A 17,821-nucleotide genomic window follows, 5' to 3' on the forward strand; every position below is an offset into this window, starting at 1 on the left:
GCCCAGACTTGAATCCCACTGTAAATCTGTGGAAAGACTTGGTTGCTGTTCACCACTGCTCCCCATCTATCTTAAACAGAGCTTGAGAAAATCTGCCAGGAATAATGGGAGAAAATCCCCAAATACAGATGTGCAAAGCTGACACAGACATACCCAAGACGACTCAAAGCTGTTATCTCTGCCAAAGGTACTTCGGATGTGAATACTTATGTAAATAAAGATGTTTCTAACATTGATTTTCAAGAAATGTACTAACATTTCTATTACATTTTTTAAAACTTTTATATCGTTTTGATTGGCTATGTATAGCCTAGCTATGCTATAATATTATTAGTTTGTATGTCTATATATAGCCTAGCTATCCTAAAATATTATATGGTTATTATATAGATTCTATGGCTATATATTTTTATTTATTTTTTATTTTTATTTCACCTTTATTTAACCAGGTAGGCAAGTTGAGAACAAGTTCTCATTTACAATTGCGACCTGGCCAAGATAAAGCAAAGCAGTTCGACACATACAACAACACAGAGTTACACATGGAGTAAAACAAACATACAGTCAATAATACAGTAGAAAAATAAGTCTATATACAGTGTGAGCAAATGAGGTGAGATAAGGGAGGTAAAGGCAAAAAAGGCCAAGGCAAAGTAGATACAATATAGCAAGTAAAACACTGGAATTGTAGATTTGTAGTGGAAGAAAGTGCAAAGTAGAAATAGAAATAATGGGGTGCAAAGGAGCAAAATAAATAAATAAATACAGTAGGGGAAGGGGTAGTTGTATGGGCTAAATTATAGATGGGCTATGTACAGGTACAGTGATCTGTGAGCTGCTCTGACAGCTGGTGCTTAAAGCCAGTGAGGGAGATAAGTGTTTCCACTTATATACTCTAGCTCTGCTATTATATTATATACTTTGTTTGTATGGCTGTGTATAGCCTAGCTATGCTGTAATATTATATAGGTGTTATATACTTTGTATAGCGATTATGTAGCCTAGCTATGCTATAATATTATTTAGGTATTATATATTGTTTGTATGGTGATATATAGCCTACCTATGACAATATTATATCGGTATTATATCGTTTGTATGGCGATATGTAGTCTAGCTATAATATTTAGGTATATCGTTTGTATGGCGATATGTAGTATAGGTATTATGTTATATAATTTGTGTGGCGATATGTAGTCTAGCTATAATATTTAGGTTTTATATCATTTGTATGGTGATATGTAGTTTAGCTATATTGTTATGTAGGTATTATATATTGTTTGTATGGTGATATGTAGTCTAGCTATAATATTATGTAGGTATTATATATTGTTTGTATGGTGATATGTAGTCTAGCTATAATATTATGTAGGTATTATATATTGTTTGTATGGTGATATGTAGTCTAGCTATAATATTATGTAGGTATTATATATTGTTTGTATGGCGATATGTAGTCTAGCTATAATATTATGTAGGTATTATATATTGTTTGTATGGCGATATGTAGTCTAGCTATAATATTATGTAGGTATTATATATTGTTTGTATGGTGATATGTAGTCTAGCTATAATATTATGTAGGTATTATATATTGTTTGTATGGTGATATGTAGTCTAGCTATAATATTATGTAGGTATTATATATTGTTTGTATGGTGATATGTAGTCTAGCTATAATATTATGTAGGTATTATATATTGTTTGTATGGTGATATGTAGTCTAGCTATAATATTATGTAGGTATTATATACTGCTCAAAAAAATAAAGGGAACACTAAAATAACACATCATAGATCTGAATGAATGAAATAATCTTATTAAATACTTTTTTCTTTACATAGTTGAATGTGCTGACAACAAAATCACACACAAATAATCAATGGAAATCCAATTTATCAACCCATGGAGGTCTGGATTTGGAGTCACACTCAAAATTTAAGTGGAAAATCACACTACAGGCTGATCCAACTTTGATGTAATGTCCTTAAAACAAGTCAAAATGAGGCTCAGTAGTGTGTGTGGCCTCCACGTGCCTGTATGACCTCCCTACAACGCCTGGGCATGCTCCTGATGAGGTGGCGGATGGTCTCCTGAGGGATCTCCTCCCAGACCTGGACTAAAGCATCCGCCAACTCCTGGACAGTCTCTGGTGCAACGTGGCGTTGGTGGATGGAGCGAGACATGATGTCCCAGATGTGCTCAATTGGATTCAGGTCTGGGGAACGTGCGGGCCAGTCCATAGCATCAATGCCTTCCTCTTGCAGGAACTGCTGACACACTCCAGCCACATGAGGTCTAGCATTGTCTTGCATTAGGAGGAACCCAGGGCCAACCGCACCAGCATATGGTCTCACAAGGGGTCTGAGGATCTCATCTCGGTACCTAATGGCAGTCAGGCTACATCTGGCGAGCACATGGAGGGCTGTGCGGCCCCCCAAAGAAATGCCACCCCACACCATGACTGACCCACCGCCAAACCGGTCATGCTGGAGGATGTTGCAGGCAGCAGAACGTTCTCCACGGCGTCTCCAGACTCTGTCACGTCTGTCACGTGCTCAGTGTGAACCTGCTTTCTTCTGTGAAGAGCACAGGGCACCAGTGGCGAATTTGCCAATCTTGGTGTTCTCTAGGCAAATGCCAGACGTCCATGCACGGTGTTTAGCTGTAAGCACAACCCCCACCTGTGGACGTCGGGCCCTCATACCACCCTCATGGAGTCTGTTTCTGACCGTTTGAGCAGACACATGCACATTTGTGGCCTGCTGGAGGTCATTTTGCAGTGCTCCTCCTTGCACAAAGGCGGAGGTAGCGGTCCTGCTGCTGGGTTGTTGCCCTCCTACGGCCTCCTCCACGTCTCCTGATGTACTGGCCTGTCTCCTGGTAGCGCCTCCATGCTCTGGACACTACGCTGACAGACACAGCAAACCTTCTTGCCACAGCTCGCATTGATGTGCCATCCTGGATGAGCTGCACTACCTGAGCCACTTGTGTGGATTGTAGACTCCGTCTCATGCTACCACTAGAGTGAAAGCACCGCCAGCATTCAAAAGTGACCAAAACATCAGCCAGGAAGCATAGGAACTGAGAAGTGGTCTGTGGTTACCACCTGCAGAACCACTCCTTTATTGGGGGTGTCTTGCTAATTGCCTATAATTTGAAATTTATTGTCAATCAGTGTTGCTTCCTAAGTGGACAGTTTGATTTCACAGAAGTGTGATTGACTTGGAGTTACATTGTGTTGTTTAAGTGTTCCCTTTATTTTTTTGAGCTGTGTATATTGTTTGTATGGTGATATGTAGTCTAGCTATGCGTGATAGTAAGTAATGAGATATAGTCTAGATGTAGATAAATGGCATGCTGACTGTGGTGGACATGATGTCATGTGGTGAGAGCTGTTTGACCCCCACTGTCCTGCTGCTGTAGCTTGTCCTGAGTGGGTTCTGCTCTTCCCCCTGTGGGGATAGCCAGACACAAAGGTCAGGGTCGTGGTTAGGCCGACACCCCGGACACCTGCAGTCACACTGATACAGCGGGTGCCACATTTATCATGACAGGAACTGCCAGCCCATTCACCCGTGATGTGTTCTGTGTGTTTCAGCCTCTCCAGTCAATACTGAAGCAACAGTGTGATGTTAGGGGATCCATGGTAACTGTCAGTTTAAGTCTCAGGCAAGATTGCTTGACATGTCATTTCTCCCTCCTCGTCGCCCTTTGAGAGTGGCTAGGCGGGTCTGTTAAAGCCGTGAGGTGTTGGCTGAACCTTATCCTCGGCTCCAGATGTGATGGAGCCATCACAGCTTGATATATAGTTGAATGACCGGGATTGGTGATTTAAAATGGGAGCTGCCCTACCGCGATGCTTATCGGCCAACTTAAAACAGAAGCCCTATAATTGAGTGGCCAAACTAGCCAATGTCTGAGAAAGCGGGAGATTGTCAGGGAGAAAGAGATTGGTACCAGAGTCATAGCCTGCATTCTAATGAATTACCCCCCGATACGTTGTCAGGTAATACAATGCTGACAAAGGAATCAAATGGACTTGGACAGTTGTTTTTCATTATTTTTTCGGTGCGAGCACTTACCCGCCATAGATGTTGCTATTAGTGCTTTGTCTTCCCTGTTGGTGCTGTGGCCCTCACCAACAGGCTATCGGGCTCATGGGGAGTAATAGACTGCGTTGAGCCGATCACTGCACCTTTCCATCAATGACCTGTAATACTAATAACTGCACTATACTGCATTAGCACTATGTACACCTCTGAACAGCACTATGTGCTCTATTCCTCCCTCTGCATCTATAGATACAGGTAACTTCCAAAATAATGTTAACTGTTGAGTAAATGAGGGATACAAAGTGTATTAAAGCAGGTGCTTACACCCGTGTGGTTCCCGAGTTGATTAAGCAATTAACATCCCATCATGCTTAGGGTCATGTATAAAATATATATTTTTTTTTAATGTTTACTGTATTTATATTGTGTATGTTGTCTGTGTGTCTGTAGATTGTCTACTGCTGGCAGCACCTGTGTAAATGTAATTGGCCAAAAAAGTGATTCTGATTCAGTTTGATGGCATTGGAGCAGTTTGGTAAATTGAGCAGCTAGCTACTTGGAACTGTAAATTAAACATGAACTCTCGCTCTTCTTTGATGGTAGATTGGAGAACGGAGTGTGTATGTGTGTGCATATTTTTGATTGCAGACACATTTTTCTGAGCAGTCACATTTCCCCCCATACACATACAACCATTTATTTGAATGGGACAGGATCCAGGGCAATGTGTAGGCAGTGTGTTGGGGGCGGTGGCATACATTTCTTTATTTTTAAAATTTTATTTCACCTTTATTTAACCAGGTAGGCAAGTTTAGAACAAGTTCTCATTTACAATTGCGACCTGGCCAAGATAAAGCAAAGCAGTTTGACACATACAACAACACAGAGTTACACATGGAGTAAAACGAACATACAGTCAATAATACAGTAGAAAAATAAGTCTATATACAATGTGAGCAAATGAGGTGAGATAAGGGAGGTAAAGGCAAAAAAGGCCATGGTGGCAAAGTAAAAACAATATAGCAAGTAAAACACTGGAGTGGTAGATTTGTAGTGGAAAAAAGTGCAAAGTAGAAATAATGGGGTGCAAAGGAGCAAAATAAATAAATAAATACAGCAGGGGAGGGGTAGTTGTTTGGGCTAAATTATAGATGGGCTATGTACAGGTGCAGTGATCTGTGAGCTGCTCTGACAGCTGTTGCTTAACCTCTTGGGGCTATGTGGGACGCTAGCGTGCCACCCGTGGTGCACCCTATCAACAGCAGGTGCATTTCAAGAGCGGCAAATTTGAAACCAAATAAATGTCAAAATTCAAATTTTTCAAACATACAACTATCTTACACCCTTTGAAAGATAATGTGGTGATTGACAGAGTCGAAAGCCTTGGCAAGGTCAATGAATACGGCAGCACAGTATTTTTTCTTATCGATGACGGTTACGATATTGTTTAGGACTTTGAGCGTGGCTGAGGTGCACCCATGACCAGCTCTGAAACCAGATTGCATAGCGGAGAAGGTGCGGTGGGATTCGAAATGGTCGGTAATCTGTTTGTTGACTTGGCTTTCGAAGACCTTAGAAAGGCAGGGTAGGATAGATATAGGTCTGTAGCAGTTTGGGTCAAGAGTGTTCCCCCCTTTGAAGAGGGGGATGACCGCAGCTGCTTTCCAATCTTTGGGAATCTCAGATGACACGAAAGAGAGGTTGAACAGGCTAGTAATAGGGGTTGCAACAATTTCGGCAGATAATTTTAGAAAGAAAGGCTCTAGGTTGTCTAGCCCGGCTGATTTGTAGGGGTCCAGATTTTTCAGCTCTTTCAGAACATCAGCTGACTGGATTTGGGAGAAGGAGAAATGGGGAAGGCTTGGGCGAGTAGCTGTGGGGGGTGCAGTGCTGTTGACCGGGGTAGGGGTAGCCAGGTGGAAAGCATGGCCAGCTGTAGAAAAATGCTTATTGAAATTCTCAATTATAGTGGATTTATAGGTGGCGACAGAGTTTCCTATCCTCAGTGCAGTGGGCAGCTTATTCTCCCTGGACTTTACAGTGTCCCAGAACTTTTTAGAGTTTGTGTTGCAGGAAGCAAATTTCTGCTTGAAAAAGCTAGCCTTGGCTTTTCTAACTGCCTGTGTATATTGGTTTCTAACTTCCCTGAAAATGTGCATATCACGGGTCTGTTCGATGCTAATGCAGAACGCCACAGGATGTTTTTGTGTTGGTTAAGGGCAGTCTGGTCTGGAGAGAACCAAGGGCTATATCTGTTCTTGGTTCTAAATTTCTTGAATGGGGCATGCTTATTTAAGATGGAGAGGAAGGCGTTTAAAAAAAATAACCAGGCATCCTCTACTGACGAGGTCAATATCCTTCCAGGATACCCGGGCCAGGTCGATTAGAAAGGCTTGCTCGCTGAAGTGTTTCAGGGAGCGTTTGACAGTGATGAGTGGAGGTCGTTTGACCGCTGACCCATTACAGATGCAGGCAATGAGGCAGTGATCGCTGAGATCTTGGTTGAAAACAGCAGAGGTGTATTTAGAGGGCAAGTTGAATGAATATACATGAATATAGAACAGTTACTATGTCCAAACATCTCAGAGGATGACCTTCATGTCTCCTGATTGTTGCCAAAAATGTCTCTAACAGCCCACCTGGCGTGGAAAACTGTATGAGAAACAGTGATATACACTCTGAATGACCTAAAATGATGTATCCCATATCAGTCTTTCACAGTCAGCCTACCCAAGCTGTACTGTGGCTAATAGTAGACCAACCCAAGCTGTACTGTGCAGTAGGCTAATAGTAGACCAACCCAAGCTGTACTGTGCAGTAGGCTAATAGTAGACCAACCCAAGCTGTACTGTGCAGCAGGCTAATAGTAGACCAACCCAAGCTGTACTGTGCAGTAGGCTAATAGTAGACCAACCCAAGCTGTACTGTGCAGTAGGCTAATAGTAGACCAACCCAAGTTGTACTGTGCAGTAGGCTAATAGTAGGCCTACTATTGAAATGTAATTTAGACTTTTAAGTGTTTTTTTTTTTTTTAATCATGTCTTTGCTCTCAAAGTCACCATTTTTATTGAAAAACAACAAAATCGTATGTTCTAACTCCACAACAATGCTTGAACCACATCAGGAGACCATTTTGAGGTCTGGGAAAAATCTAAGAAATTACTTTTTTACCCTTTTAATTCAAATGTGCAGACACCTAGCTCTGTTGTTTGGTTAGCAGTTTCTGTCACATGAGATGGAGTTTGCAAAAGAAATTACCTCTGGATTGATGCATATAATCATGATATCATTCTGACAGGTTGGGATAGGCTACTATGTAGCTAGTAAACATTTAATAGAGAAGGTTTTTGGGAAAGCCTTTCCATCTACCAGAAGACGGTTAGGCCTATCATCATTGCTATATTGTTCCTGTTCCTTAATTATTTGAAACCTGGACGTTTTTCTTCCTATTATGAAGTGTGTCTTAGCTTGCTTCATAGCAGCCTGTAGCCAAAATCCCACTATGAAAATGTAGGCCTACTGCCATGTGCACATTGCTGCGCCTAAAATGTGAAGAAATAATCAACATTTTTAAGCTGAACATTCTGATCTGTTCCATCTGTCTTATTAATTGATACGGCGTGTACTTCCACCACACTACTTTGATACATATCAGTGGGGATTAAGAAGTGAGTATACGCAATGCTCACTGAAAAATAAGTGGGTATGTGGCGTATGCCTGCGTATACCCTCCACTACACCAATGGGATGCAGTCCACCACTTTAGAAGTACAGCCAAATGGTGAACAGCCCGTCGAGTGTCATTTGCTTCCCATCAAATCTCATAATCTTCAATTTCCGCCCAGGTCCTGGGTCGCTTGAGAAATGTATTATTACCCCAGTCGTCCTTGTGGATGACTTCTACCTATATCATAGTATTTTGAGGGGTTGAATTGGCCTTTTGCACCACTGTGTTTTGAGAAGATACAGTATCTGCTTGGGGCAGTTAGAGCGTTGGGCCAGTAACTGAAAGGTTGCTAGGTCAAAGCTGACAAGGTAAAAATCTGTCGTTCTGCCCCTGAACAAGGCAGTTAACCCACTGTTCCTAGGCCGTCATTGTAAATTAGAATTTGTTCTTAACTGACTTGCCTAGTTAAAGGTTAAATAAATAAAATACAAAATCGCTGCTGTGGTTGTCAGCTCGCTAACGAACAGGTGTACTCCTGGGAAGGTGGGAGATAGGGCAGAGGTCATGTATTATTGCCCAGGCTGCTGTGTGTGTGTGTGTCTCTGTCTCTCTGTAACCTGATGGGGATGTTCTATCAGATCTGCTGGGTGAGCTAAATAGATCTGTCTCCATAGTATAAATGGTATAAATGGTTAACTCTATAGTAGAGACCCCTCGCCGGCCTGTGTGTCTCAGCCATTCTAGCGAAATGGGCTGTGATGTGACCGGGTGTTGGGCTACGGCTTCCATTTGCTCAGTCAGGAAGTACGGTATAGGTGTGTGCGATAAGTTTCTGATGTTTTTCTGTATTTAGCTTGCATTCCACACACGCTGCTTCTTTCACAGACACAAATTATACCACTGAAAACCTAATTGTCATGCTAGGAAGTTTTCTGATGATTCACTGGGATTAAGGCCTTAACCTTGGCTGCCATTGGGGTGCAGGCGAGACCCGAGAGCTGTAGCTAGCTTCAGGTTTTACAATGGGATTTAGGGCCACTGGCCTGGGTATTAGCGAGAAACTTGGCTTACTGGTCGGTCTCACTAATGATGTGACTGTGCCGCGGTGAGTCACTAGTTCTTAATTCTCAGTGACTCAGCAGGGCTGCCACTAGACCACTCCGCCCTTTGGGCAAGGGCACGTCCAAGGACACTATTTGTTCAACATTAGTAATGGAGGTTGTTGAATTTGCTCTGAAAATACTACATTCATACTGTTCAACTACAGGCAACGATATGTCGGTCCTTGCAACTCTATTGCTCATCATGTAAGGCCTACTCTACTGCATAAGGGTTATTTGATCTTGTACACATTTGCGGCTAAAAGCTGAATTGCAGTACAAACGTAAAAGACTTAGATGTCTAGTAAGCCTCAGAGACTGATTCTGCTGGCAACACGGATCTGCATTATGTTTGATGGTGTATGGTCATTCAGTTGGTCTGGGAGAGGTTAGTTTGGGTACAGCCTGAGTCGTGTCCACTTGCATGTAGTAGTAGGCCTAATATGTCCCTCACTTCATGAGGTTAACAGCATCCATGCCCTTAAACAAGGAGTTGTTTGTGACTTGTTTTATGTCAACTGATCCAGCCAGTCAGGAGGCTATTCTCTATCCAGTTTGAATGGGATTGTTTGTTTTAGACGTCTGTTCTGACGTAAGAGCCGTTGCTCTCTGTTTGTCCCTCCTTTATCTACTGCGCTGAATCAATTTTCCACCTCGTATTCCCTCACCAAATAGTTGTTTTTAACATGACAGTATTCTTTGTGAAAATACATACAAAAAAAAAACATAACAGGGTTGTGTTGTCTTTCTCTGAATGCTGCCTCTTTGAGTCGTTGACCAGCCCCAATTATGTTCGCCTAAGATAACGTCAGTTAGCGTGCGCTCTCACCTTAAGGCGATGACAGCTGGCTCTTCATAAAAGAAGTCAGAATATCACTGTTCAGTGAATCCACCAGTAGCTGAGGGCATGTTCATTCTTTGAGAGGTCGCTGTTTGGTTGGCCTTTTCCATGTAAAACCAAACCACTCATTTCCTCTTTCCTTTACAGAACTCTTCCATTTCTCTCGGAATGTTTGTGTTTTTGATATTATGACACACTCATGCACAAACACACACCGTAGGGTTGATATGTTGAAGCCTTTGCCAGTGAGGCACTGGTACTGAATAGAGACAATGTATGGAGGAGAATGTGGTGTGGTGTTTTCTCATGGGTCACAGTGGGGTACGCAAGAGAAACAGAAGAACGTTTGGTACCCTGTGTGGGGGAATGATTCTCCCTGATTCACCCCATTAGTGACAGATGGGGCTCACAGGAAACTGGAGCAGATGAGAGACAATTCAACTGGCTTTAAAAGTTACAGTAACCCTTTATTATACACAGTCCTATTCCAGCTAGCATTCAATTCAATTGTTATCTTCTGTACTGTACCGTAACATTTTACGATGTGCGGAGTGGACTGTTAAAGAAAGAGTTACTTTGGTTGCTGTGTGAATTGTGATTGGGTGGACCAGTACGGAGAAAAATGTATGAAATGTATGCATTCACTACTGTAAGTCGCTCTGGATAAGAGCGTCTGCTAAATGACTAAAATGTAAAATGTAAAAAAATGGTCACTCAATGTGAATGGATCGCTTGTTTTCTGCAGGAGTTGGAGAGGGTGACGTCATTACAAACCAATCTACAGCTGGCTGCAGTGATCTGCACCAATGCTAGGAGGTAAGTACTCAGATGTGACCCACCCTCCTTCTCAAAGCTTGTTCTCTTCCATTGGGGATGCTTAGGGTTGAATATTCCTCAGCATTGAGCCTGCTAATTAATATCATTCCCACTGTGTACATGTACAACAAGTTTACCTGTACTTCAATTCAGTCAGAGTTGCAAAGCATTTTGAGACTACTCTAACAGAACTGTGCCAGGATGGTAAATGTTTTTCATGATGTCACTTCCTGGTTCCAGGCAGCTGAGTATTTCAAAGGAGGACTTCACCGAGGCCAGCCTGGGGCTCCTAGCCAATCAGAGGAGGAGACACCTGCTCACAGGGCTGCTGAAGTCACTGAGGACCATCAAGACCCTGGTAACTGTCCAAGTCACCTTGTTGCTTTAAATCCTGATTCAGACATGGATATCTACATGCAACACAATTCAGTTGTGGGATGTTACTTATTTCGTAATTGAGCGTCAACATTTAGGTTGTGGTTCTTGATAAAGATGATCAATCTTAAAGGCATACTTAGGGATTTTGGCAATGAGGCCCTTCATTCGACTCTGAGGAAGTAGATAAACTTGTGGATACCATTTTTATGTCTCTGTCCAGTATGAAGGAAGTTAGAGGTAGTTGGTGAGCCAATACTAACTAACGTTAGCATAATCTTAACAAGACTTCCAGTCATTTCGCTAACGCTAGTTAGCAGTTGTGCTAGTTAACAACTTACTTCAAACTGCAGACAGAGACAAAAATAGTATCCACGAGTTCATTTGACTCTGGGTAAGTAGATAAAGGGCCTAATTGCCAAAATCCCGAAGTATCCCTTTAACTGTTTTGCTTGTTGTTTTACAGCAAAGGACTGATGTTCGCCTCAGTGAGATGCTGGAGGTAAGAGACTCACGCACGAGTGCTCTAGGAAGCTGAGTTTAGATGAAGCTCGGTTATTAAATCCAGATCGTCATGAATCCCTGAATCCCATTTGTAATGGCAGACCATCCTAGACTCATTCCTGCTGCTGTCACCATAGCCATAGATTTCAATATATTGTAAGGCTAGCGACAGATATACAAATGAGAAGTATTTAGTTGTGGCCCATAGGATTGAAAAGAGCTGACGCTCTGAGTTATCCCAACAAGACCAAGCTACATACTACATGTAGCCCATGTTAGAGTAATGGGTTTAGAGTAGTGGTTACAAAACTTTTTTTTCCACTCTGGCTTACTTCAACACAATATGTTTGTATATTGCTGTATACACCAAAATATGTACTAATCAGGAAGTTAGCCCTAGTCTTTAACCAACCAAATGATGTTTGACAGAGTCAGGTTAATATCTGATATTCTCGTTCTTGGTTTGTGTCTCTGTCCTGTAGGAGGAGGACTATCCTGGTGCTATCCAGTTGTGTCTGGAATGTCAGAAGGCTGCCAGCACATTCAAACACTACAGCTGCATAAGGTATGTAAAGATTCCAACTACTACAGCACATTCAAACACTACAGCTGCATAAGGTATGTAAAGATTCCAACTACTACAGCACATTCAAACACTACAGCTGCATAAGGTATGTAAATATTCCAACTACTACAGCACATTCAAACACTACAGCTGCATAAGGTATGTAAAGATTCCAACTACTACAGCACATTCAAACACTACAGCTGCATAAGGTATGTAAAGATTCCAACTACTACAGCACATTCAAACACTACAGCTGCATAAGGTATGTAAAGATTCCAACTACTACAGCACATTCAAACACTACAGCTGCATAAGGTATGTAAAGATTCCAACTACTACAGCACATTCAAACACTACAGCTGCATAAGGTATGTAAAGATTCCAACTACTACAGCACATTCAAACACTACAGCTGCATAAGGTATGTAAAGATTCCAACTACTACAGCACATTCAAACACTACAGCTGCATAAGGTATGTAAAGATTCCAACTACTACAGCACATTCAAACACTACAGCTGCATAAGGTATGTAAAGATTCCAACTACTACAGCACATTCAAACACTACAGCTGCATAAGGTATGTAAAGATTCCAACTACTACAGCACATTCAAACACTACAGCTGCATAAGGTATGTAAAGATTCCAACTACTACAGCACATTCAAACACTACAGCTGCATAAGGTATGTAAAGATTCCAACTACTACAGCACATTCAAACACTACAGCTGCATAAGGTATGTTAAGATTCCAACTACTACAGCACATTCAAACACTACAGCTGCATAAGGTATGTTAAAATTCCAACTACTACAGCACATTCAAACACTACAGCTGCATAAGGTATGTTAAGATTCCAACTGCGCCGAATACAGTGAAATGCTTACTTACAAGCCCTTAACCAACAATGCAGTTTCATGAAAATACCAAAAAAAGTAAGAGATGAATAATAATTAAAGAGCAGCAGTAAAATAACAATGTGGAGGCTATATACAGGGGGTACCGGTACAGAGTCAATGTGGAGGGTATATACAGGGGGTACCGGTACAGAGTCAATGTGGAGGGTATATACAGGGGGTACCGGTACAGAGTCAATGTGGAGGCTATATACAGGGGGTACCGGTACAGAGTCAATGTGGAGGCTATATACAGGGGGTACCGGTACAGAGTCAATGTGGAGGCTATATACAGGGGGTACCGGTACAGAGTCAATGTGGAGGGTATATAGAGGGGGCACCGGTACAGAGTCAATGTGGAGGCTATATACAGGGGGTACTGGTACAGAGTCAATGTGGAGGCTATATACAGGGGGTACCGGTACAATGTGGAGGCTATATATAGGGGGTACCGGTACAGCGTCAATGTGCGGTAGCACCGGTGTCGAGGTAATTGAGGTAATATGTACATGTAGGTAGAGTTATTAAAGTGACTATGCATAGATAATAACAGAGAGTAGAGGGGGGGGGGGGGGCAATGCAAGTAGTCTGGGTAGCCATTTGATTAGATGTTCAGGAGTCTTATGGCTTGGGGGTAGAAGCTGTTTAGAAGCCTCTTGGACCTAGACTTGGCGCTCCGGTACTGCTTGCCGTGCGGTAGCAGAGAGAAGTCTATGACTAGGGTGGCTGGAGTGTTTTGCAATTAGGGCCTTCCTCTGACACCGCCTGGTGTAGGCACTTTCCTGCATTTGACATTTGCGAGATGCAGGCCGGGTACTTCTATGCGTGCTTCTATGCGTGTTCAGGCGAGCGCTCCGTCAACATTAACAGGACAGAGAAGCCAGACACATGCTCATTGCTCACATGGAGCTCGTAAATGATGGTAAGAAATAAACCTAAACTTGTTTCTCACAAGTGTAGCAGGTTGTGAACCCTGGAAACAACGTTTCCACTCCTAGAATGAGAACGGTAAATTACTATAATTAGTACATGCTTTAACAGAAATTAATGTAACCAACTGACAGGGATTGACTGTTTTACAAACAGTAGGCTACCACATGGGCATTCATAAAAGTGCAATCTGGGCCGACACTGTATAGCCTAGGCTACTATTCTACTTTGCAAGGCGGCATATTGGCCAGGACCAGTGTTGATTAGTCTGTAAATTAAGAAAAGGTTCTGTATCAAGTTATACCATGCCAGGTTGGCAAGGATTTGACACAACATTAGCGCATTATAGGCCTGAGAGTCAGAACAACCTTGTTGACTACTGTTGAATAATTGATGAATAGTCAGACACATCCAATTTTTTTTTTTTAAGAAAACCAATTAATTTATATACTACCAAGCAATGAAAACGTGCATTGTATAAAAGAAAATCCAAACATCAAAACATGTTTTACTGACGTGCCATAGCCTATAGCGCTCATTGATGCTTTAAAAGGTTTATGGTTGCTACTCAGAGAAAGTGCTGGAATTAAAGTAGGTTCCAACAGAATTTAACTGTACAGGCTTTTAACTGTGGATTATAAATTCAACCCCTTTTTCTATCCCAAAACCTTTGTGTTTTACGGACAGTAAATGGACATTTGCTAATGGGTTCAAACCTTCTCATATTGTGGGCTTTAAAACCATCAGTGTGATAATGTATGTTCTGTAATGTACTGAAGACCGCCAGGCAGTCGGACGGACAGGGTTCGTGTTCAGACTTGTGAAAAAACATTATATTAGGTTACTTAATGACCATTTTACCAGGGCCAGGCTCATCTCCCCCTCTCCACCCCTCTCCCCCCTCTCTCCCCCTTTCCAGTGTGCGTTGGTGTGCAACAACAAAAAAGCAGTGGTATTTGAATTAATGACAGACTGCTGTGTGTGATCAGCGAGGTTGCACGTACCAGCAGATGAAACTGGTGGTACTACCCTCAATCGATAAGCCACGGACATAGATAATGGCCTGTCATTATATAATTAGGCTGTCCCCTGTGGGTGGGGGCGGCAGCATGCATTCTCACTGTTTTTCTCTCTCTTTAATACCCTATCTGTCATTGTCTCTCACTCTCTCATCCTCTTTCTTTCTCTCTCTCATCCCCTCATCTCTTTCTCTCTCTCATTCCCTCACCTCTTTCTCTCTCTCATTCCCTCACCTCTTTCTCTCTCTCATTCCCTCACCTCTTTCTCTCTCTCATTCCCTCACCTCTTTCTCTCTTTCTTATTCAGAAACTATCCTATTGATCCTTGACCTCGGCAATGTCATTTACAAAATAGTCCCCAGCACTCTACTCAGCAAACTGGATGTAGTCTATCACGGTGCAATCCGTTTTATCACCAAAGCCCCATATAACAACCACCACTGCGGCCTGTATGCTCTCGTTGGCTGGCCCTCGCTTCATATTCGTCGTCAAACCCACTGGCTCCTGGTCATCTATAAATCTTTGCTAGGTAAAGCCCCACCTTATCTTAGCTCACTGGTCACCATAGCAGCACCCACCCGTAGCACATGCTCCAGCAGGTATATTTCACTGGTCATCCCCAAAGCCAACACTTCCTTTGGCCGCCTTTCCTTCCAGTTCTCTGCTGCCAATGACTGGAACGAATTGCAAAAATCACTGAAGCTGGAGTCTTATATCTCCCTCTCTAACTTTAAGCATCAGCTGTCAGAGCAGCTTACTGATCATTGTACCTGTACACAGCCAATCTGTAAATAGCACACCTAACTACCTCATCCCCATAGTATTACTTTCCCTCTTGCTCTTTTGCACCCCAGTGTCTCTACTTGCACATCATCATCTGCACATCTATCACTCTGGTATTAATGCTAAATTGTAATTATTTTCGCCTCTATTCACTATTTATTGCCTTACCTCCCTACTCTTCTACATTTGCACACACTGTACATAGATTTTTCTTATTTGTTTCTATTCTTCTTTTCTGTTATTGACTGTACATTTGTTTATGTGTAACTGTTGTTTTTGTCGCACTGCTTTTCTTTATCTTGGCCATGTCGCAGTTGTAAATGAGAACTTGTTCTCAACTGGCCTACCTGGTTAAATAAAGGTGAAATAGGTAATATTTTTTTAAATCTCTTTCTCATTCCCCCTCTTCCTTTCTTATTCCCCCTCTCCCTTTCTTATTCTCCCTTTCTTTCTTATTCTCCCTTTCTTTCTTATTCTCCCCCTCTCTTTCTTATTCTCCCCCTCTCTCTTTCTTATTCTCCCCCTCTCTCTTTCTTATTCTCCCCCTCTCTCTTTCTTATTCTCCCCTCTCTTTCTTATTCCCCCTCTCTCTCTTTCTTATTCCCCTTCCCTTAATTATTCTCCCTTTCTTATTACTCCTACCTTTTTTTTGCCCCTTTTTTCTCCCCATTTTTGTGGTATCCAATTGGTAGTACTTTGTCTTGTCTCATCGCTGCAACTCCCGTACGGACTCGGGAGAGGCGAAGGTCGAGAGCTTTGTGTCCTCCGAAACACAACCCAAACAAGCCACACTGCTTCTTGACACAATGCCCATCCTACCCAGAAGCCAGCCGCACCAATGTGTCGGAGGAAACACCGTACACCTGGCGACAGTGTCAGCGTGTACTGCACCCGGCCCGCCACAGGAGTCGCTAGTGCGTGATGAGACAAGGATATCCCTGCCAGCCAAACCCTCCTCTAACCCGGACGACACTGGGCCAATTGTGCACCGCCCCATGGGTCTCCTGGTTGCGGCCGGCTGCGACAGAGCCTGGACTCGAACCAAGATCTCTAGTGGCACTGCGATGCAGTCTCCCCTCTCTCTTTCTTATTCCCCCTCTCCCTTTCTTATTCCCCCTCTCCCTTTCTTATTCCCCCTCTCCCTTTCTTATTCCCCCTCTCCCTTTCTTATTCCCCCTCTCCCTTTCTTATTCCCCTCTCCCTTTCTTATTCCCCCTGTCCCTTTCTTATTCCCCCTGTCCCTTTCTTATTCCCCCTGTCCCTTTCTTATTCCCCCTCTCCCTTTCTTATTCCCCCTGTCCCTTTATTATTCCCCCTCTTTCGTATGTTATTCCCCCTCTCTCTTTCTTATTCCCCTTCCCTTTCTTATTCTCTTTCTTATTCCCCCTCTCTCTTTCTTTTTTATTCTCCCTCTCTCTCTCTCTCTGATGCTTGCCGCTATGCCAGTCAACAATTTACAGAGCTCTCTTCCTCCTCTTCTAGTTACTGACTGGTGTGGCCCGTCTCTCATTTTATCAGCCTTCAACTAGCCATATCTGTTCAGCCAGATATTTGCTTCTCTGTTCTGCTCTGTGTGAGAGATTCACTCTCTGCCAGCTCATGGAAGCCACCTTCCAGTCTGTTTATCATGCCCCCTCTCCCTCCTCCTCTCCTCCTCATTAATTATCCTCCATTGTTGAGTTGTGTGTGCAGTGTTTCTGCTAGGAAAATTTGGCACCAGACAAAGTGACCGGGAAGATTGTAATTTATCGGACATTTGACCGGTCATCCATATGCATTGGGTGCGTATCCCATTAAGGCGTCCACACACTCAGCCAGCACCATAAATAAACAAGGGATAATGAGCCACATTTGCATGTCCTTTAAAAGCAGCCTATAACCAATTACATCGAAACACAAGGATAGTGTTTTGTATTGCATATGCAAAACTTTAGCTAATTCATTGGTTTTTACTTTCCTGAAACAATAATTGTCCACGGTTCAGCTGTTTGAGAATTGAGAACTAAATCGTCAGGGCATTGAATGCATGGGCCTACAGGCTTAGGAGTCCATTGTATGATGTTATTTGAAAATATGTCTAAAGGAAAAAGCTAAGGCCTAACCCCAGAGAGAGGGGGAGAGAGATGCCAGCGTCATGCTACGACACCGACATGCTTTTCTTTATCCTTGTCAGATAGGCTACTGTGTCTGCTATATAGATATAGGCGTACAGGAGGGTAAATCGTTCATTTTCGTAATCTTTTTTTATCTTCCGTTTAAAAAAGA

The 17,821-nt window shown here is 42.6% G+C and overlaps 1 protein-coding gene across 2 annotated transcripts in view; it reads left to right on the forward strand.

Annotated features, from left to right (window-relative positions):
• vps50 (VPS50 EARP/GARPII complex subunit) overlaps nucleotides 1-17,821 on the forward strand; it is a 260,494-nt gene that overhangs the window by 78,551 nt on the left and 164,122 nt on the right. For both annotated transcript variants that reach the window (XM_045694895.1, XM_045694896.1), the window contains exons 6-9: nucleotides 10,409-10,479; nucleotides 10,720-10,837; nucleotides 11,321-11,356; nucleotides 11,841-11,923. In XM_045694895.1, coding sequence (XP_045550851.1) covers nucleotides 10,409-10,479; nucleotides 10,720-10,837; nucleotides 11,321-11,356; nucleotides 11,841-11,923 — 308 coding nt within the window. The remainder of the gene's footprint in view (nucleotides 1-10,408; nucleotides 10,480-10,719; nucleotides 10,838-11,320; nucleotides 11,357-11,840; nucleotides 11,924-17,821) is intronic.

The sequence above is a fragment of the Salmo salar genome, chromosome ssa14 (genome assembly GCF_905237065.1).
Source record: "Salmo salar chromosome ssa14, Ssal_v3.1, whole genome shotgun sequence".
In the NCBI taxonomy this organism is placed as follows: domain Eukaryota; kingdom Metazoa; phylum Chordata; class Actinopteri; order Salmoniformes; family Salmonidae; genus Salmo; species Salmo salar.